Here is a 23,245-nt window from a genome sequence, read left to right as displayed (position 1 = left end):
GGGGAAAAAAAAGATGATCTGCTGTTAGAAAGGAGGCTGTTTTTATCGTTTCAAGTTAAATACACATTGACAGTATAGCCCAAGCACCAAAATGTCTAGAAGGGGACTTTTCTTTCACTGATTCAGCTAACTCCCACTAACGGCTGGGAGGGAACAAATATATGCAGTACAAAGAGCTGCTCTCATTGTTACAAGAGAAGAAATACATCCACATACTTGGGGATGGAAAACTGCTTCAATTCAATTTCCCCTCCTTTTCTAACTATCAGAGTCAGCAGCCTCATTTCTCTTCCCTCTATTACCTGCCCACCTGCATTATGTTTGAGTGGCTCTGAAGGTGGTTGGTGTTTTGATTTTAAGTGCCATATGTTGGCATCTCACCTTGCTGTTAGGATTCTCTACATTTGCTGTGTTTACTGTTTTACTTGAGGTGGCAAGAATTTTCAGAGAGGGTTTCTGACTTTTCATTTCTTCCCCTCATGCTGGATGATGAGACTTGCCATCTTAAGCTTTATTTCCAAGAATTCTTCTGTGCAATTGATGTTAACCTTTCCAGCTTGCTACTTCATTTAAAAAAATGCTTTATTGATGCCTTTAGTCTTTATATTACAATCACTTCTGGAAAGAGGCTTCCCTCAATTCTCTGACTGAGCCCTCCCTTGCAATAAAGAAAAAACAATTAAGGCTCCCAATATAGTTTGGCAATTCATTTTTGAGGAATGCATTTTCAACGGATCAGGTGGACACTATAGCCTTTGAAAATTTTGAGGTTTTTCTTTTTTAAAAGTAAATGACATTCTGCTTGACTCACTCTTAAAATTAAGTGTAACATATTTAATTTTTTTCCACATATTTATTCTCATGCCTCATTTTAAGTTAGGAGCTTATGAGTCACCTGTAACTTGGGTCTTATGGAGAGCCTGAATAAAATGAAGTTGGGAGTATGCTAATTGCTTTGGAAAAGACTGGCCAATCTTTGGGTGTAAGGTGGAAAGAGATAGGATGTGCACTGGGGGAGGAGCTGGGGAAAGTACCACAAACTGCTCTGGGTGCATTTATGGGACCACTGAGAGGGCCAGAATGACACCAGGTGAAAGAATGTGGTTCAAGGTAAGGAGGAAGTGAGGAGTGAAACTGTTGGAACAGAAGGGACCACAAAAAAAGAGGGTGCTGGAGAGAGGGGGGTTGGGTAGAGGGGAAGGTCGGTGAAGATTGCAAGCCTAGGGAGTGGAGGAGGATGCAGAGGGTCCAGGGTGACCCCAAGAAAGAAGGCTGCAGAGGATGCTGAGATCATAGGATGGCTGGTGTGTATTGGGGGAGCAGAGGAGGGTGCGGAGGGACCCTCCGAAAAACTAAGGAACTGAAAAGGGAACAAAGCAAGCTGCTGGATGGATCTTCGGAGGCCATCTGGTCCATCATTTTACGGAAGAGGAAACTGATGCCTGGGGCCACATAGCAGATTGTAAAGAGGAGAGAACCTCGGCTTGGGAGTCAGGAAGATCCTAGTTCAAGTCCAGCCTCAGTCACTTCCCACCAAGTCTCATCTGTAAAATGGGCACAATAAACCTCTCGGCGTGGTGGCCAGCGTGGAGCACAATCAGACTTTTAAAAACCTCTTTGTAGACTTTGATTAAGGCGCCACCTCAATGGCTAGCTGTGACTAGGGTTTTGGACGCCCGGGTCTTTAACCGGGGCTAGGGTTCCTGCCGCGTGCCGAAAATCCGGACTCAGCAGTCTGCCCTCGAGCAACTTATACTCGGGCAAGCCGAGGGCACGAGTGCCCCCGAGGGACGTGAGGAGGGGACGGAGGAGCGTAGCGCCGCAGCGCCTCCTGGCGGCTGGCCGAAATCCACCAGCCCACAGGCCCACGGGCCCACGATGTTCCCGCTGGGTGGAGACCGGAGCTCGGGCCCCAGCTGCACCCGCGCCTGCGCCCTCAGCAGCCCGGCTCCGACACGCCGTGGGATGCCGTGGGATCCCGAAGAACCCCGCCCCGGTGCGGCGCTGCCGCCACCGTCGGGACCCCCACGCGCCCAGAGTGGTTTCCCCGGGAACGTCCTTCAGCCCCGGGAGCACGCGGGAAAAGCCCCGACCAGCCAATGAACATGCGTCTTCCCCGTGACGGTCACGCTGAGGGGCGGGGTTTCCCTTCTCCGTTCCCGAGCTCCGGGAACCCCCTTTGATTGGCCTGGGCGGCTTGGGAAACACTGTAGCAACGCCCAATCCAAAAGCTACGTCCCGGCCTCGAGGAAATATTCCGTGTCGGCGCCTCATCTATTGGTCAGCTCTCTCGGGCTCTAGCCACTGAAAAGCTTTGTTTAGGTCGGGAAGGCGGGCTTTCCTGAGAGTGGGTGGGGAGGGGGCGTCGAATCTCGGCCAATCCCTCCATGCCGTCGGGCTAAGAGCAACCAATGGGCTGGGAGGATAGGCCGCTCCTCCCGGAGAGTAGTGAGGCCCCTGGTGCCGGGCGATTGGCGGCAGCAGCGATGACTGGCGGGCCGGTACGCCAATGGAAAAGGTGCGTGGGCCGCGGGGCGGGGCCAGGCCGGGTGCGCGGCGGCGGCGGGGTGGCTGGGCCGGCGGCGGCGGTACGAGGCGCGCGCTCGGGGTCCCGGTCGCGAGGAGGAGGAGGAGGATGTGGCGCGCGGAGGGGAAATGGCTGCCGAAAACAAGCCGGAAGGTAAGAGCCGGAGCGTGAGGGGGGCCGGCGGAGGGAGCGGGAGGCGGCGCGTGGGGCGGTCGGCCCCCGGCCCCGCCGGGCATCCCGGGCAGCGACGGCGGGCACGGGAGGCAGCGCGGGGGCGCGGCAGGCGGGCGCCCCCGGCCCGGGGGCGGGGGGGAGGAGGAGCGGGGCCGAGTCCTGAGGGGACCCCGGGGCCGGCGACACGGACCGCGACCGCGATAGCAGCCGCGACAGCGACACCCCTCCTCCTCCTCCGCCGGGGGCGGGCAGGGGCCGGAGCCGGGGCCGGAGCCCGAGCCGGAGCGGGGTGCGCGGGGCGGGGGCCGGCCCAGGGCCCCGGCTCCCGCCCGGGTATTCCCCCCTCCCCCCTCACTCCCTCCGGCGCGGGCCCCGGCCCCTGCCCCGGCCCGGCTCGGGGGTGGGGGCCCGCGGGCGGAAAGTTTATGTGCGCGAGGCCCCCCACCGCGCCCGCCCCGGGGGGCCCCCCCGGCCCCGGCCCCGTCCCCAGCAGGGCCCGGCGGGCTCCGCCTCCCGCCTCCCCGCCCCCGGGCAGCGGCCCCGGCCCCCCTCGGGCAGCAGGGTGGGGTTCCGGTTTCCATGGCGAGGGACGAGCCGGAGCCTCGCCCCCTCCTTCGCCTCCTCTCCCCGCCGTGACCCCGATCGCGAGCCTCCCCCCGCTGGGCCCCGGGCACAACTCTCGAGTGACCGGCCCTCCTTGCCAGGACAGGGGCACCGGAGCGGCCTCCCGCCCCCCGCCGCGGACCCCGGGGGCCTGGGCGCCCCCCAAGTCTTTTCTCGGAGGGGAAACCGACACTTTCCTGCCTGGCCGCGGAGACGCTCCTGCCCTCCACCACCCCCTGGGTGAAGGTGAGCCCTGTGGCGGACAGTCCTTTGGGTTCGCGTGGTCTGGTTTTATTTTTAAACGACAGCTACTCTAGGTCTTGCCGTGTCCCCGTCTTCTCTCGCCTGCCCATGCCCGCTCCCTCCCTTCGGGCTTGGCCAGTGCCCTCCTCCATTGTGCCTACTACTTGAGCAACAAGGGACCACATCATTACTTTGATGTCTGAAGCAAAAAGGGACATACGCTCTTCCTGTTTACCCTTGAATCCTGGCCAGGGGCAGCCTCCACCGACCGACTCGACTCTCCTTGGGCTCCTCCACCCAGGAAGCACCCCTCACCTCTGGGAACCACGAAGCCCCGGGCCATGACACTAGTAACTTTTTTTTTCTTGTGGAAGGAGGCTCCTCCAGGCTTCTTAGGATGTCTGCCCCCTTCTCAGCCATGTCTTGTGAATCCCTCCATTCCCCAGACTTTTTCTGATCTACATCAGAATTGCCTTTATGTCGACTTGGGTGAAAGGAGGCCTTATGTCTGCCTTCTGCTAGGAAATGGAATGTACACTTCCGTGTTACCTCTAGGGAAAGGGGCTTCCTTTTTACCAGCCCTTGTCTGCATCTCTCTCCTTGGGCCTTGAGTCTCCACTTTTGATTCTGTAGCTGTCAGTCAGTGGGAACGCTGAATCCTCCCTATATCCCATTATCCCATATTTGGGATAAGGACAATACTGTGATCCTTTGCAGTCATATTGGGCATCTAGGCCAGGAAAGTTTGCATTTGTATGTAAGTACTACATACATACACATGCACTTAGGTAATGTAAGTTAGAGGTGCGAAGTGACAATATAGATGTGTGTGGAATCATAAATTTGGACATAGGCTCATGTGTATGCATTGTATCTTATCAATAGTAGAATCATCTATACCTCTTAGCCAAAGAGCTATTTAACTTGTCTGTAATTTTTTCCATTCTTGAATTCTGGCATTGGGTTGTGTTGAGCCTGCAGAGAGGTGAATATTCCACAAAGCACACAGTCCTGAATCTCCCCAGTCTCAGTTATTCCCTTGTGCTACCTTTCTCTTTGGTGCATTCTGGATATGGGGGTTGGCTTTCTCTCTTTGATGTCATATAGGGAGAAACTGTCCTACCTTGATGTCTTTACCTGCTATGATCCAGGTGGGAAATATTCTTGTGTTTTCCAGGTGGAAGGTCAGTAGGATTAATTTACTAGTGAACAAGTACTGACTGACCTCAGAAAAATTTGACAGTCCCACCTGTTTGGATAATTGAGCCCTCAAAATTGCTGTTATTGTGCTTTTCTCCAATGCCCTTGGGTATCTGGAGACACCTGTAACTCTAGGAAGCTGTGGAGTCAGTATTGTCTACCAGGACCCACTTCTTTGCATCGACTGTTCCCTGTAATGTCATGAGAAAGGTACCTACATCTGCTCTTGGGCAAAATAAGGTGAATGAACCATAACTTTGTCCCGTTTGGATATTTTGTCTTACTTGTCTCTCTCTCCAATTGTAGCCACAAAAGCTGATGTGGATTCCATCAGCTGTTACTCAGTGGGAAGGCCTTTCTCTTTTGACCAGTTGTGTTGACCAGATTCATACACTTCACAAGCACCTGCTGGGCAGACTCTGAGCTTGGGCCTCTTGGCACTTCTCCAGCAAATGAACTCTTCTGCCTTGAAATGTCAGTGAGGGATGGTCTGAGTTGGATGTTTGGTTAACATTAGACCTTGGGTTTTGGAGTCTTATCTTACCATTGATGTTTAGTCAATCACATTTACTTGCCAGAAAGATTAGAACTGAATTGCTTTTCCCTTTTGGACAACAATGTTGCATTGTCCACTTTGTATCTAGAATCTATGGAATGGAGTTACCTTTTCCCCCCCTTAAGATATGGTGTTATAATTCTTGGAACTCTCAATGTATTAGATGGAGCTTATGTCTCAAAAGTACATACATTTCCATTGGTGGATTATACAGATCCTTTAATTACCCATTTCAAAGATTTCCTTTGGCTAATTTATTGCTTATTAACATATCCACCAGAGGGTGGGAAAGGAAAGGGAACAGATTTGAAACTAAATCAGTAAATTTTACTACTTTGTGTTCTTGATAAAAGGTTAATAAGACTAGTAAGTTGAAGGTATTGATCTAAAGTTATGGTTTTGGTGTGGGGTTCATGTAATTGTACTTTGTCTGTTGCCCATTACCACAGATAATAATAGGGCATTAACTTGTTTTCTCTCACACCCCAGATATGGTAGACCTCTTCTCCAAAGACAGCATAGAGTTCTCTATTCATTAATGTATTTTGTTTTTTGGTGGAAGATTCCTTGCTCTCCACTCTCCTTTCCTTTTGTAACTTTTATTTTTTATTTTTTTTTTTTTGAGGGGTGGGCTACTGATCTAAAGGACATCCCTTCCCTCTTCTGCTTGATGAACCTATTTTTCCCCACTTCTGGGAGATAATGAATCCCCACTCCACTGCTCAGTCGAGGAGATGGTTCATTTACATACAGAAACCTCTTCTCAAGGTCAGATGGGATCAAGTTTTCATTTACAGAATGAGTGTAGTGGCCTTCTTATGTGTACCATCTTTGAGATATATTTGTCAACTCTGTACTTCTTGTCTATGGCCCAGGCGATAATCTTCTCAAGAGTTTTCTGCTCCTTTAGCTTTTAGGTTATAGAAACTGTTTATTCTTTTTTGCTATGACAATTGGTATGCCAGGAAACCCAAGTTCTTAGACCTCTTTCTGCCTGTCACTTTGGTTTATGACTTTTAAGTAACTGTGGAATCTTTAGATTTTTAATTTTCACTAGTAAAATGAAGCATTTGGATCAGTTGATTTCTTAGGTCTCGTCCAGCTTACTCTTTTAAAATCCTAAACTTTTGGACCAAGTAGAATTTTGGTCATTAATTTTTCAGTTGTGTATAAACTCATTACTTGCTCTAGTGGGGGTTAAACCTTTTCTTATGTTGTGTTGCAGTTTTTAGCTGCCCAAAGTAGGGCTGAAATTGTTCTACCAGAACCTTCTTTTCTGTTGGATTAGGAGAGAATGGCCTAATTCTAGTTTCACAGACTTAGTTTATTCCCTAATACCCCAGGAGTGATGGGAAAGCTATTTCTTACGCCACTTTATGTCTAGATATTCTTCCTGTGTCCCTGGAAATTTCCTTCTGTGTGTATGGTCTTTTCGGGTCTAGTAGCCTGATTCATATCAGGCACTTAATAAATGTTTATTGATTGATTGAAAAAGATAATACGACTTTTTTTTTTTTTTTTGGTTCATCTATCCCCTTCCTGACTTTTGACTTTCCCCAAATTGTTTTTGAGTTCCCTTCTTTGAGAGTAGGTCTTTTTATACAGAGTGCAATGCACTTGCCCTTCATGCTCCCATTCCTGGAGTCATGTGGTTTTGGTCAGAGATCTGATTGGAGCTTGCTGTTTTTTTTTGGTATGCATATGGCATCACTGAGCCTTGGCCTTTTCCACTTCTTATTAGGACTGATTTCTCCTAATTTATTTTAATATTATATCATAGAGTCTTGTAAAATTATGCAGAAAATGTGCTGGGATTTTGTTGTTTTCTATTGTGTGGAATGTATAGAAAGAAAGAAAAAACTAAAGTGAACAATTTTTATAATTGCTTGGTCACACATTTTGGATCATTTATGCAAGTGCCCATCTGGAAGTTATAGTTAACCACCTGAGTCTCAGCAACATGCAAAGTATTATATAGAACACAAAACTAGCCATGGTGGATATCTCTTTGCCTTTTTTTTTGTTGGCATTTTCCTCCAGAAGGTAGGAAATAATTTCCTTCATTTCTTCTTCTCTCCTAAGAGTAACTCTTGCTGTGGTTGCTTTAGGATAGTAGTAGGATTTTCCTCACACTTAGCCGTTTCCTTGGTGAAGTGAGACTGTGTCCTTTCTCCATGTAATGTGTTAGTTGACCATTTTTCTTTTTAAAGTGGTAGATAGTGATATGCTTTTCATTTCATCTTCTTATCACATAGATAATTCTGTCATTCCCCTTTCAGGGCAACTTGCCTTTGTGTTACCGAGTAGTGAAATTTCCATTCACCTCCACTCTTTATTTCCTGAGTGAACTCACCTTCATCTTTTCTTAGTTTTTCTCTACTCCTGTGCTTTCTGTTGCTACCAGGAGTGAGAAAGCGACTTTCCACTTTTTGTATGTCTCAAAAGGACATATGAAAGATTTCAGAAAGCACAAAAAGGATTCACGTTGTTGCTCTTCCTCATCATAATTATTGTTAGAAACTATTGAGTCTTTGCTTTTATCATAGCCTTTCTGCCATTCATTGCTACTGCTGTGCGGGACAATGTTATTTTTCTTCTGTTCCTAAAGATAGTTTACATCTTTTTCCATCAACTTATCAGGCATAGGGGATAAGATAGAATTTGTGTCCTGATCACTGGAGCTCTTTGATTGGGACCTAGGAAATTTATTCACTGCAGTTTAAGTAACCTACTCTTGTCTTGCTGTCTTGATGAAGGTAGACAGTGGACACTGATGATACTTATTAATCATAGGGCACAGATTACTTAGAATCACAAAATTGGAAAGTATTTTAGAAATCCAATCTATCTCCCCTGCTCAGTTCACAAACCCTCTTTGATTTACCTTCTGTTGTCATTCATGTGAGAGTATGGATTCTTTCTGAACTTTAACACTGTAGAGTTCAGTGCTCTTCAAGACTTTGGGTAAGTGGGTTAATTTTGGAGGTTTGAGGATGAAGAGGAAGGGCAAGGGACAAGAGTATGGTTGTCCTTGTGTGACCACTGTAAGAAGTGGTTACGAAGTATGTGGTCTTCTGTTTTCCCATTCCAAATTATTCATTGTGTAGCCAACACTTATCTTTTTTCTCACGTATTCAGAGCTCAGGACATAGGTTTACCATAGCCATGGGCACTTTTCTGAATCCATGTTTAACCCAGCTGCTAGACTGAGAGCAAGTAATGCTCATCAGGAATGTGTCAGAAACTTCTCTCCCTCCATATCCGTTACTAGAAGACGGTATAAAATACAGGTGCTGTCTCCCCTATTGTGACATTTGCCAAGGAAAGACAAACTAAATATTTCTTCCTGACAATGGACAAACAACCCCCAAATTCTTGTACATGATGAGCTGGGTGGAGAATTGTCTCTGTTGTCTGTATGCCAGCCAAAAGTATTCTTTCCTGCATCCCTATCCTCAAACTCCATTGTTTATAGAAAGAAGCTGTGGTTCTTCTTAGGGAAAGGTTGTCAGTATATGTGTTTTTTCCCTCACTACTGAGCTATTGCACATCCTGGCCCTTTTTTTTTTTTTAAGTTAATTTTCCTGAGCTAAAATAGATTATGCACCCCACTGCAGTGAGAGATCAAGGGATGTCCAAATTCTGTCTCGTTTAACTATCCATTTTAAGGACTGCCCACTTTCAACCAATCGTATATGCCCTACCGTGAAAGGAGCTTGTAGCTTTCACATCTGTTTTAACCCATGTGTTCATGCCAGTGATTAGATGCATTTGCATGTTGTGACAATCTTTGATCTGTTGCTCAGTAGGAAAAAGATGATAACCCTTTTTGAAGTTCACTACATGGTTTGGAAAGACTTGGCCCTTTCTAAAGAAACCTGGAACAATGAAGGCAGTCCCACAATGTTCTTATACCTGGTCCTGAAGTAAATGTGCTTATTAGTTACCTTGGTTTCTGGGGTACAGTTTATAGGATCATAAAAGGAGAGGTAGAGACCAATCTTCACATTCTACTCTTATTTTACAGATGAGGAAATAGAGGCCCACAGAGATTAAACTGCTTCCCCAAGCTTACTCAGTAGTGAGGGCTAGAGCCCAGCATATGTACACGGGTTGTCAGACTCCAAGCTCAATATTCTTAACACTGTGCCATTTTTAGTTCTATATAAAGATAAATGTGTATTTGCCTGAGCATGCATAAGCACATATGCAGCATAATGTAAGAACATGTGTACACACACATTGTGCATATGTGCTTATGCATGTGTACATATGCACGAGTGTATATCTCTTTTTGCCTTGGAAGATGTTTGCAAAGACACCTTTCTCCGATTTATTAGGTGTCTGATGAGAGAGGGTTCAAGTGCTGTTGACCCTTTTACCCATCTCCATTCTAAACCATAAACTAAAAAAAGAAAACAAAACAAAAACCTGCAAAGCCTTCTTAGAAAACACTTGGTTAAGAGATATTTCTGCTCTTTGCCTATCAGTTCAGAGTACAAGGGAGGTAGTCAGATAGACTCCTTGGGCATTCTTTACTTGTTGGGCACATATTCTTTCATTTTAGTTGATATGGGCAAAAGGCCAATGTTGAGAGATATATTTTTACCACATTTTCCTATGCACCCTGACACAAGATGATACTGTATTAGTTATTTAAAAATGTATCGATAAAACTTAAATGTATCCCTTTCCCTCCTTTCTTCATACCTCAGTATAACATTTTATCTATCTTCTCTTCTTGTAGCAAATAATAGTGAAGAGATATGGACCCACCCTCAAACTTAGTACCTTGGAAGCTGGGAAGGGTCCTTGGAGGTCATTTAGTCTAACCTTACGATATTCCTAAAGAGGATATATGAGATTGGAGAATCAGATATCATATCCCTAAGATGATTCCATTATGAGTCATGAAAGTAGCATTCTTTGGTACAGCATACAAGTTAGTGAGAGTGGATTTATATCTTTAACCAAATCTAGTTTGTATAGTCATTAGAAGCCAGGTTTGCAAATTCATTTTACCTTCTAAAGTTCATGAATAACAAGATATGTACACATCATAAGACCAAAAAAAATCAACAGATATAGGAGTAGGGTAATTTTCAGCTCAAAAAAGGTAAATTCCTTCCTGTTTTGTAAAAGATGCTATCTCCATTCCTTTTCCAGTGCAAATTAAAATTGCTGTGAACAGTGTTAAAGTGACATCAGTATCATCAATTGTTTTTAATAAAAGCCTTAATACAGGCTTAAAATGCAATTTTTTTTTTAAAACTCTGAAAGCTACTTTTGAAATGAAACCTTGATGTATGTATGTACATTGAAAAATGGGATGTGATGATGGGTGGGGCATTGGTCTGGAATCCAAATGCCTGCCGGCAATCCCTTTCTGAGAAGGATTAGGTGTGTGACCATAGGCAAGTTAGTGACTTAGCTGCTTTGAGAATCTATTGACTGTTTTAGGCTCATCTATTAAGTTAGAGATGGGTTGCATCTGCCTTGATGGAGGGAATTTCCACACCAAGGAAATCCTGACTTGCAGGATTTACCTCTGCAGATTTACCAAGAAGATGCCCTGTTGGTATTTTGGAGCTTCTTGTGATCTCAGGCTATTGTGAAGTTAATTTTTTTTCCCCAATGGGAAAAATTGTTTAATAATGTAGTGCTAGAAAGCATAAAATAAAATCATTCTAAAGAAAAGTGGAAATGTCAAAGGGATTTTAAGACTTTTGCTCCTTTCAAAAGCTTTATTTTTGCTTTTAGTTTTTTTTTTTTTTCTCATAAAGAATACTCCCAAAAGGTGGTATTGGTAGTGGTTTGAGGAAGGTAATTTAAAATTAACAGGATTATTATTTTTACTATGTTTAATTATTTTAAAAGTAATTTTTATAAAATAACTTTTTGAGCAAGGTTAGTGCAAAGTTTGATGAGAGGTCCACAGTCCAAGCCATTCTTTAAAAAACTGAAGATTCAAGATAGGAATTTTTATTGCAAATCCACAAGGGGGTAGTGATGTACTATCAAAGATGTTTGTGGTGGAAGGGTTAGATGATCTCTTTTAAACACTTTAGATTTACAGATAAAACTGGCATATTTGCATTTTAACTTAATAAGATCTTTTAAAAATGTTAGTTGACAAAATTGTTTATATCTTAACTCTTCTCTCAGGTCTTTCCCCCTCCTCTCCTTTGCCCCTCATTTTGAGTAAATAGCCATTTTTCCTGTTGGTGTGGTGAAGAAGAAAAAGCATCCTCACAGTTTTGTGCAATTGAGATATTAGTGACTTAACAGGACATCACATCATTGAGGATATGTGTTTTGATTTTTTTTTTTCTGGAAATGAAATATTTAAAGATTTTCAAGACAAAACGTTTGGATTCACAGATTGAGCAGAAGCTTCCTGGGTTTTAGGAAATTTTATCTGGACTTGGCAGAAGTTATCATTTCAACCAAGAAATACAGATTGACCTGCTCCCCAGAAGACTAATTAGCCAATCACATTTTTACAATTTTTTCTTTAGTTACATGATTTATTAAAGGTATTGTTTCCCCTACAGATTTCCATGGTCACTAGGGTCTCATCTATTTATATGTATATAGCTTCCGAATTATTTAAGTATATGTATCTAACAAGAAAGCCTGTTTTTTTTGAGAGGAAAGGGTGGAGACTATGCTGGCAGTTATGGCTGCAGTTGTGGAATAAGCCAAGCCTGCAGGAAGTAACTGAGGTTAGTCTAGCCCTTGATTGTTTTTTGGGGTGGGGAAATGTAGAATACATTTTTAGGGAACAAATGTCTTGCTTATTTAGAGGAACTAATCATGACTGTATTTTATGTTATTAGGAAATCATGTTAATAGTTAAACAGCTTGAATTACAAGTTCAGTTGCTTGGGTGGGGGGGAGTTAGACAGAAAATTATATTCTGTGTACTGGTCAGTCCTTCCATGGGGGGTAAGGAAGCAAATGCAGCAGAAACCTTGAGCGCGCGTTCCCCCCCCCCCCCCACTTCCTTATTCTTAGGCAAAGCTCTTCTCTTTCATCTCCTTTAGTAAATGACTTCAGTGATTTAATATCCCAGAAGATAGACTGTTTTTCTTATAGACTCCTCTGAGCTCTGTTGGGAGCAGGACCATGACGTCAGCTCTTTCATTCATGAATTCTTGTTTGATATTCCTAAATCTCTTTTTAATCTTATATTCTTGAACTAAGATTTGGCGTTTGAATGCCTCATTTGAACATCAGTAAGCTCATACATACATTAATGATAAAAGGTAAAACAAAAGGTAAGATCTTGAGATTTTGATTTAGGACTGTGATTGTACATGGCAGTTTGCATAGGTATAGTTTTGATATGATTCCTGTTCAAAGAGCTTATAGTTTTAAGAAAGTGAATTGCTTAATTACTTTAGAAATTCTTATAGAGTAGAAGAGGGTTCTGAAGTCCAGAAGCCTGGGGTTGGTTGCATCCTGGCCATGATCAACATGTTCGAGGTGAGTCGGGTAAACCATTTTAAGTTTTCAGAACTTCAATTTCTCTGTCTGGAAAACGGACATCCTGGCTGTAATACCTTCCTCCCAAGGTAGTTGTGAAGGAAGCGCAAAGCACTCAATAAATGGAAATTGTTGTTGCTGCTGCTCTCCTTATTCCAGGGATTGAGCTGTGTTGTGACTATTTTACTACTAAATTCTCTGCAGTGCATCACTGTGCTCTGTGGCAGTTCTTTTTCCGTAGAAACTGGCTTCTTACATTCTATTAAGCTGGATGGTACAACTTTATTTAAAAGAGATTAGACTTAGGTAGGTAATATGTTTTTGGAATAAATCAGAGGTTTTTTTTTTTTAAGGTATTCTACCAGTTTTTAAGATAATTTCAGTGACAGTGTTTCATAGCTTTTTATTTCAAAATTTGGGAATTTTCTAGTATGATCTCTTGTGTTTGCTTCTGGTTTTATATCTCTCAGATTTGTTCACCCAAGCAGCTATTGCCTCAAATCTCTCTTCCAGTGAGGTCATTGCTTCTTGTAATTTAGACTGTGGAAATAGCCCCTACCCTAGAAGAATTTGCCCTTGGAGTTTCCCTCTGCTGAGCCAAATTTGAGGTTAAGTCTCTGGTGTACAGCGTCTTGTGGGCCTTCTGTAGCTGATGGATGGTAGTGCGCTTTCTCAAACTTCCTTTTCTCTGCCTTTTTTTGGGATCTGTTGGCTTTCCAGATATTTATTTAACCTTGTAAAAATATTTAGAAATCAGAAGTTTAAGTAATTTAAGTAAGAAGAAAATTAAGTAATTTAGTGAGAACTTTATTTCTGCTTATATAGATGATGATTCATGGTATAGCCATGTTGACTCATGCCCACTTTTGTTCTTGTGATGACTGTTTTGTGTGTTTGCTTTAATAAAGTTTTTACAATTCAATTCCTATCCATATAAATCCATAGGATTTCTAATAGACAATCTCATATATAATATGACTGGTTTCAAGCATGTATTTATTTATTTATTTTGCAATTAATGCCACATTAAGATTTCTGTTGATTTTATTTCAACTGATTATGTGGTTCAGAAAGCTGAAAAACACTTATACTTCATGAAGTTCATTAAGTCAATCTATTTCCTTATTTACAAAATTTTAAAAGGAGTTATGGCATAAAAATTTCATTACTTGAGAATTTGAAATTGACATATTAAAATTTAAAATTTTAAAAACAATTTCTTTCCAGAAGTAAGCCATTTCCTCAGTCACTAGCGAAGTGGTGTTAGTAATAATGCTGATTAGAGGAGAGGCCTTTCCTTTGGAAAAGCTGTACGTATTTAAAAAGTGTATACTAGACTAGGACTTAGAAAAACTAAAAATTAAAAAAAAATCTGGCTCAATACCAGATCTGTGAAAGCGAGTACGAACAGTATCCTTTTGACCTTGTGACTTGGTGCTGTGTTGTAATGATGAGAAGGTAGTCCATGACTTGATTGAAGACATCTAGCAATGTACAGTACATAAGAAGCCCTTAAGAACTATTTGTTGAACTTTTTGTGGGCATTTCTAGACAGAGAATGCAAGGCCTTTTATCAAGGGTTGTTTTATTTCAGAATTGGTTGATGTGATAGGAAAGTACACCAGGGATAGGGAGCCAATTTTTTTCTTGCTGCCCTAGAGCTTTGTTACATAGTACATTGCTTTGCACATAGTAGGCCTTTAATCCATTTTGCCAAAATGCCTGCTAGTAGCTAGCTGCTTTCTCCTTTGGCTTTTCCTCTCCTTTCTCAATTGTTCTCAAAATATTCCTCTGACCTTCTGACCTTGTTCTTTCTAGAACTTCTCCTCCATCTTAAAAGCCAGTGGGAAAATGGGACTTAATGTATATATTTTTACTTCATAGCCAGCTTAACTAAAATATAGCTATCCTGAATAACTTTATTATTTCTTTTTAGAGATTTTTTTTACTTCAGGTCAGGATTAAAAAATGCTGGCTAGGATTCTGTAAGAAGAACTTGAACTATTGATGCAATTGTGTCTCTATTCTAAGTGATAAACAGAAGGCTTAATTTTTCCTGATTTGTTGGTTTAATCATCATTCCTTAGTGCTAAATTAATTTAGTTTAGTTTTTTTTTTTTTTATAACTTCAACTCCTTAAATAATGTTAAAGGAAACAAAAGCGAGCAAGCATTCTTTTTGCTTGGTTGTTTGCTCTGATTCATTTGAACAAAGAAAGTTCTTAACATTTGGTAAATCTGGGTAAATTAGAAAAGCCTGAAAAACTTGAGGTAAACATAGAAAAAGAAATGATTTTAGGGGGCACATCAAGCATCCTCCTTTCCAAAATGAAGGTTTTTTTTTTTTTTTAAGATTCATATAGTTGAACTATTTTGGATTGATTAGCATAATAATTATTAAAATGTATTGATTTTAGGTAGTTCATAAGAAATGCTTTTCTTATTTGGAAATATATTGGAGAAATTATCTGGGTCTAGTGAGCTAAACTTTTAGGTTTAAAGGTGATTCGTAATAGATAGAATCCTGAACTTCAAGGCAAAAAATCTTGGATTTGAATATTGCCTCTGTTGCTTTTTTTGAATTGCCTTCACTCAACTCACTTAACCTCTCTGAGTTTTTCTTTAACTATAAAATGGCTATAATAATTTGTGGTACCTACCTCACAGGGTTGTTTCGAGTTGCAGAGGACATAGCATGTTAAAGAGCTTTGCAAACCTTATAATGCCAAGTACATACCAGATATTAACTCCTTCCTGGTATTCTATGACATTCTTCTTTTGAGTTTAGGGAGTTCTATCTTTGCGTCAAAACTCTCCCTTCTCGGCTCTCCTTTGGTCAGGGGAAGCCTTTGTATAACTCACCAGGTGTTGCAAATTTATGTTCTGAGTGGTGCTGAGGAGTAAGTTGGTACAATAGGTCCTCTTTCAATTCATTGTCTCTTATATGGCTTTGTGGTCACTGCCAGTGCCAGGGAGCTTGGCAGAATTCCACAAGACTTCTGATAGAGATTTTTCCTTCATTTATTTATGTTGATGGAAGTGATTGTATTTAAAATTCACCCAGTATTTACTAAGTGCCTACAATATAATATATAAAGCCCTGGGGATAGAAAAGTAAAAATTGAAACATTTCTTGCCCTCTAGGAAATTACATTCTGCTGGGAGGAGGGAATTGTACTTATACCTACATAAGGAAATATAAAGTAATTTCAAAAGAAAGCAATGGGTAAAAGGGCCAGAAGTGAATACTTGATTTTATCAAATACTCTATCTTCTTTTTAGAGGACTAAGTAATATAAGTAGATAACCATGCTAGCTGCACTGTGCTGAGTATGGTAGATACAAAGACAAAAGCTCTGTTTTTATCTTTGGGGAGCTTACATTCTTTTCAGAAGGAATATAGTGTATATGTGAATATGTAAAGATAAAGTAATTCAAAGCATATTTAAAAATTTATGCTAGTGAATTATAAAACTTTTTTTTTAATACTGTAAATATTTTGGCATGCTTTTTAGATATTTTGACACATTCATTTAGCAGAGCTTGGGATTCTTAATGGGTTACAAAGAGAAGTTAGGATACTTTGCAGGTAAAGGGCAGCTAGGCCTTTCTATGGTAATGATTGGTCCCTATAAAAGAGAATACTGATAGTTGTAAGGAAAGCCCTTGGTAAAACAGTCAAGTGCTACATAAATGGACAATTGTTATTATCAACATCAGTTTTAAAAAGAATTATCATTTAACCACAATATTTCAGTAGTTCTTTTCATTGGTATAGATTATTTCTGCCTATGCTTGATTTTAAGTGCTTTATGAATGAATAAGTTGACCTCTGAAATGCTTTGGTCAAAAACTTCATCACCTTATATGGTAGCTAACCTTGTGATGAGTGTTTTTTAATTTAAATATGTGGACATACAGTCTCTTACTCTAATTGAGGTTCCTTTCTACTTGGGCTGGACCTGTCAGAGCTTCTTCTTTTCTGAGGTGACAAGGTGATTGTTGTTATTCCTCCCTCCCCCCCCTCCCTACCTCACACGTATTGGATTCCAGTCTTAGTGAAGAATTTCATCATCACTCAAGTATATTTTAAAATATGTTTTGAAATAGTGACTAGTGGGGAGGGAAATCCTCTAGATGCACCATCAACCTGACCTTGGTATGATTTTTTTTATGTTGAATTTAAGACTGAAAAAATTCTAGTTATAGAAAACAAGATACTATTTTGACTTCATTTTTATTTTATCAGTAATTCCTCTCGAGAGATTTAGTCATTCAGCAAACATTTACTAGAGACCAACATTGCTCTCGGGATTGAAGATCAAGCACTTGTAGCAGTAGTTAGAACTGGAAAGTGATGGCTGTCAATAGTTGAAGGAGACCACTATAAAGCACAGTTAAAAGAATTATAAAAGCTTGGTGTTCTGGGGTTATTTAATGTTGGGCGGGGTGTGTGCATAGTTATATTAAGCAGTAATAGTCACAGAATCTCAGAATTAAAAGGTAATGTTGAGATTATGTTCAAGCCAGGAGTCTTCTAGCCTGTCATGGAAAGCAACCGGTGACTGGGGGCTTGCTTTCTTTTGTAGCAGGCCATCCTACTTTGAATTACTAATTACATTGTTCCTTAATTTGAACCTAAATCTTCCTTTCTGAAGGTAATATCCAATATTTCTAGTGCTGTCTTTTGAGAACATGTTGAGCAAGTCTCCCATGCAATAACCCTTCAAATACTTGAAGAAATTTGTTAGCATGTCCCTTCCTGGAGAAGAGAAGTTCTTTTTTTTTACTTAAGGTTCTTAACTTACTACCAACCTATCTTGGGGTGATGAAGCTTTCAGCCTTACTAGCTCTTGAATTTGATCTATTATGTGTTAGAGGAATTGAAATACATGTTGGTGAACAGTTATAAAATGACTAGGCCCTGAAATATTGAACTAAGATGTTAAATGTGAAATGTTTATATTTCCTAACAGACTAAGACCCAGCTAGCTCTTGTCTATCCTTGCTGCAAATATAGACACTTTGTAAATAGTTATTGAATTATGAATCTTTGTTATAAATGTGCTAATGTGCCAGACCATTGATGATATTGTGATTAATATTTAGAAAGGGTAGTATTTTTCATCATTAAAACAAATCATTTTAAATTCACTTTAGAGTACTCCCTTGGTGAATTAATTAAAATTACTTCCTAGGTAATAAGTGTGTATTATGTTCTATGTAGGCATTTTAGAACATGTATAAGCTGTTTTGTGTTCTTCACTGGCTACTTTTTGACTTCTGAGTTTAATTCCAGGTGTTGAACTTAATCTGTAAGCCTCAAATAGTATGTGCCTAGGGTTACCACAACCAAAAGAAACAATTGGTCATAGCATGACATCAATAAAAAGCACCTGGCTTTTAAGATAAAATACTGCCAAGCAGGCCAAATTCCATCTGACTGGCAATGTTATTTGTGCCCCAGTTATCCTAAAGGTTACCATTTCCCTCTTTGGTGTAGCCTAATTGGATCTGAAGCATTCAGGTGCATACCTCGTTTTCTTTGACTTGGTGTAGATGCGTTAATTTTGTATGTTTTTCAGTGTTATTGGAGTAACATTTAAGTTTCTTAAATTAAAGAAACACTTTGTGAAAACACTGTTTTTATTTCTAGTGCACCTTTTTGCATTATTTTGGTTGACAGTTTGTGTACTTAAAAAAGAATAGAGAGCTATGTTTAGGATAATTCTTTTTGGAGTGCTCCTAATACTCCTCCTTTGCCAGGTGTGTTCCTGCAGCACAGCCCAGAACAAGCCCTGTGCTGTCTGTCTGCCCCATGGGTATGGGTTCTAGTGGAAGATTGGAATGTTAGATCTGGTGTTGCCATTGGAAAAATACTCACTGCATTCTCATCTCAGCACTTCTTCATGGGTATGTAGTAGCTCTTGCTTTATTGTTTGAAATTTGAATGGAGAACTTTTCTCTCCTTTCTCACAAAACTGTTCTGAAAGTTGCTGTTATCGACTTTTCTATTTTGTCCTCCTGTTTAGACTTTAGCTCTCTGTTTCTGATGTGGGCCAAGCCATCCCTAGAGGACAAATACTGCTGCTGCTCATGATTTGGACCGGGAGGCTGTGCAGTGACTCAGAGAAGCAGCAGGAGTTGGAGAAGGGGGAGGAGGCTTTGTTAGCTGGTGTTTAAAAAAAAAAAATTGAAATTCATCTTGTCAATCCTACTATTTAGACCAAGGCAAATGTGTGGGACCATTCTTCCTTCTTTATGCTGTCTTTTTGGATGTCTTTTCCCCTTGAAGGGGATAATAATTTTAACTGTTTTGTCTGGCACACAGCCAGCCACAGTTGTCTAGCTCTGGCTAGAGAGAACTGGATTCAAATCTAGTCTCTGACATACTGGTTTCATGGCCCCAGACAGGTCACTTAACCTTGGAGTGCTTCATCATCTTGTCTTTCTTTCAGTGTTGTCTAACTGAAACCCCCTTTGGGGTTTTCTTGGCAAAGATACTGGAGTGCTTTGCCATTTCCTTCTCCAGCTCATTTTATAGAGGAGAAAACAGAGGCACACAGAATCAAATGACTTGCCTAGGGTCACACAGTAAGTGAGTGAGGCTAGAGTTGAACTAAGAAGATGAGTCTTTCTGACTTCAGGCTCAATGCTCTGTATACTGTGATGAACTTAGCTGCCTCTGTCCTCAGTGTTTACATTCTGGTTGGGGAAGGTAAACAAGTCCACAAGTAACTCAAATATGAAGTAGAATCTGATTAGTAATGTAAGGATTTGAAAAGAACTGTGGGAATTCAGAGAGGAGAGCTCCTTAGATTGGGAGTTTGAGGAAAGGCTTCATGGAGTAGGTGGGGGAAAATGCAAAAGAAATCTAAAAGATGTTCATGCTTGAAATGGGCCCATACTTAGAGCACGGGTATGAGTGAGATTGGCCTTTGAGGTTCTTTCCCATCTGACCTGATCCACTCATGCCACTTTCCTGGGGCTATTTCCATTGTAAGTATGCTTGTCTGCCAGATGACTTTGGTAATTGCATCTGGATCTCATGCATATTTTCAACACCATGCTCTCCACCTGGTAGATTGGCCCTCTTAGGTTGTGATATGACACTTCTAAAAGTTAAGGGAATATGAAAGTAAGCTAGAAAATCCTTTTATGTAATCTTCTTATTTAGTAAAGATCAAGTGATCTTTTATTACTTTTTTTTTTATTCTTATTATTTTATTTTATTACTTCTTTTTATTAAATGGTTTGTTGGCACATCCTCCAGGGGCCAACCTGAGGTCTGTCTCTTCCATGAATTCTTGGGTTATTCCATTTTACACTGTTAAAAAATTTCTTTAATATGGAACATGTGATATGCAAGTTGAGACTTTATTTTTTGCTCTTTACTAATTGCTTTATGGATTGGTTTTTTTTTTTTTTTTGTCTTTCCAGCTACTGTTAGCCTTGAAAATCTTTATATTACTATTTCATTTAGTCCACTGTTTTCCAACACACTGTTGGGTACATTCAAGTGTTTAGTAAATGACTGATCAATTGATTTTTAGTGAGTCTTATCACATGCCCTCTCTTCCCTCCCAAAAGAGAAAAAAACCCAGTATTTTTTTTCTTTTCAGATATTCCTGAAGTATTTTGTCTGAATTCAGAACAATCACTTTCTTATAGTTGATGCTTAATAAATATCTTGATTGTGTTTCCCTGTAACTGGCTTTCCTGATTAGTTTTGGGGGAAAATGTATGTTTTAGATGAAAAACTTATTTAGATGAACCAGTCTATTCATAGAATCACAAATTCATAGGATTTTGAGCAAGAACAGATGTTAGAAGCCATCTCATCTAATTTTATTCATTTATTACATGAAAAATCTTGAGCTTTGGAGAGAAGTGAATGACCCCAGTCCCTGTGCTTTGGAAGTATCATTGCTAACACTAGAACTCAAAGAATTCTTTTTGGCCCAAACTTCTTTTATCACCCACTGTCTGAGCACAAATGCGGTAAATTTATCCAGATCACTTTTAGAATTTAACTTGAATATTAGGTTGATGGTTAGGGATACATAATTTTTTTTTTATTAAAGCCTTTTATTTTCAAAACATGTGCATGGATAATTTTTCAACATTGATCCTTACAAAACCTTGTTTTCCAAATTTTTCCTTCCTACCCTCCCCACCCTCTCTCCTAGATAACAAGTAATCCAAAATATGTTAAACATGTTAAAATATATGTTAAATCCAATATATGTATATGTAATTATACAATAATCTTGCTGCACAAGAAAAATCAGAACAAAAAGGAAAAAAAATGAGAAAGAAAACAAAATGCAAGCAAACCCAAAAAGAGTGAAAATGCTATGTTATGATCTATACTCAGTTCCTACAATCATCTTTCTGGGTGTAGATGGCTCTTTTCATCACAAGATCATTGGAATTAGCCTCAATCATGTCATTGACTGGAAAAAGTCATGTTCATCAGAATTGATCATCGTATAATCTTGTTATTGCCATGTATAATGATCTCCTGGTTCTGCTCATTTCACTTAGCATCAGTTCATATAAGTCTCTCCAGACCTCTCTAAAATCAATATGGATATATTTTTAAAATATGATGATGTGGTAGACATTATTGAATTACTTATGATGAGTGCTATGAGAATTTTATTTTATTTTTGCTAGATAGTGACAAACTCATGCTGAGGAATCGTTTTGGAAGTATTTCAAATGGGCTCTTTACTAGCTGAATCTGTGAAGAATTTTATGTATTACACAGTCATTGAAGTTTTTTGTTTCCATGGGCTAAAAAACTTGTATAATTTCTTTTGCCATTCAGTTCTCAGATTCCGTAGTAGGAGAAAAAAATGTTGGAGGAGTACTGCCAATATGCTATGGTAGCTTTAGATTTTCAGTTTTGATACCTGGATCTTTCACTTTTATATTACCAAGTTAATCACACTTCAAAGGAGAAATTTTAAAGTTTCTTTTAGTCATTCACAGACCAAAATTCTTCCATTGTATAGTTGTGACTGGTAAAGCTTCTGATATATACCACTGTGAGGTAAGTCAGTCTATAAACATGAATTAAGCACCTGCTATGTGCCAGGCACTATGCTGAATTCTGGGGATTCAGAGAAAGGCAAAAGACAGTCCTGTCCTCAAAGGAGTTTACAGTCTAGTGAAGAGACAGTAACAAACAGCAAAGTATAAAGAAACTATGTAAAGGACAAGCAGGACATAATCAACAGAAGGAAGACACTGGAATTAAGGAGGATCAGAAAGATTTTAGCTGAGATTTGAAGGAAGTCAGGGAAGCTGGGAGATAATGATGAAAAGGGAGAGCATTATGTGCATGAGATGCAGCCAATGAAAATTTGTGAGGTCAAGAGATGGACTGTCTTGTTTGAGGAATAGCCAGGAGGCTCAAAGAGTGTGTATTGGGTTACAAGGTGTAAGAAGAGTGGAAAAGAAGTGGGCTAGGGTTGAGAGGCTTTGAATGCCAGATAGAGGATTTTATATGTGATTTTGAGTCAAGGGGATGATTGGATAGATCTTTGCTTTAGAAAAATCACATAAGCAGCTGATGGCCGAAACATGTGAAAAGAAGATCAACCATCAGGCTCTTGTAATAGTTCAGCCATGGAAATAAGAATCTACTTTGGGGAGGTTGGCAGTATCAGAGAAGACAAGGAAAGTATATATAAGAGATGTTAGAAAGGTAAAATCGATTGGCCTTGGGAAACAAATTTTGTTGGAGATGAGAGAGTGAGGAGTGAAGGATGACCCCGAGTTTCCAAGCTGGGGGTTGGGTGGGGGGGTAAATTAGGGGAATGGTGATGGTCTTGACAGTAATAGAAGAGTTTAGAAGTGGGGGAGGACTTAGGGGAGAAAGAAGGTGAGCTCAGTTTGGGACCTAGTGAATTTTAAGATGTCTCCAAGACATCCAGTTTGAGATGTCTAATGAATGGTTGAAGATAAAGAGACATGAGGTCAGCAGAAAGGTTAGGGCTGGATAAATAGATTTGAGAATCATTAGCAAAAATGATGATGATAATTGAATCTATGGGAACTGATAAGATCACCAAGTGTAGTAATATGGAAAGAGAAGAGGGCCCAGTACAGGGCCTTTGTAAGACTCTTCTGGTTGTTGAGTGTAACAGGATGAAGACCCAGCCAAGGAGACTGAAACTAGGAAGTGAACTAGGAGAGAGTTGTATCCTGAAAATCTAGGGAGAATAGTGTCAAGGAGAGAAGGGTAATTGACAGTGTCATAGACTGCAGAGAGGTCAAAAAGAATGAGGATAGAGAAAAGGCTGTTGGACTGGCATTGAAAAGATTGTTGTTAACTAGAGAATGCAGTTTTGGTTGAAGGATGAGGAGAGAAATTGAACCATAAAGTCTTAAAGTCAGGATGGAAAGTGGAGGCACCTATTTTATTTTATTTTATTTTTTAAAATA

General features: G+C 40.5%; 1 protein-coding gene across 6 annotated transcripts in view; it reads left to right on the top strand.

Moving 5' to 3' along the window:
* The first annotated feature begins 2,550 nt into the window (after positions 1-2,550).
* The window catches only part of CAMTA1 (calmodulin binding transcription activator 1), a 1,246,754-nt gene continuing 1,226,059 nt past the window's right edge, over positions 2,551-23,245 (top strand). For 2 of the 6 annotated variants that reach the window (XM_051988652.1, XM_051988651.1), the window contains exons 1-3: positions 2,551-2,680; positions 3,406-3,550; positions 18,557-18,703. In XM_051988652.1, coding sequence (XP_051844612.1) covers positions 2,636-2,680; positions 3,406-3,550; positions 18,557-18,703 — 337 coding nt within the window. In that variant the 5' untranslated portion in view covers positions 2,551-2,635. The remainder of the gene's footprint in view (positions 2,681-3,405; positions 3,551-18,556; positions 18,704-23,245) is intronic. The other 4 variants (XM_051988655.1, XM_051988653.1, XM_051988658.1 and 1 more) reach the window with 2 other exon arrangements.

This window comes from Antechinus flavipes, chromosome 3 (genome assembly GCF_016432865.1).
Source record: "Antechinus flavipes isolate AdamAnt ecotype Samford, QLD, Australia chromosome 3, AdamAnt_v2, whole genome shotgun sequence".
NCBI lineage: Eukaryota > Metazoa > Chordata > Mammalia > Dasyuromorphia > Dasyuridae > Antechinus > Antechinus flavipes.
The sequence above is the reverse complement of the archived record's forward strand: the minus strand, read 5'-3'. Positions and strand labels throughout refer to the sequence as shown.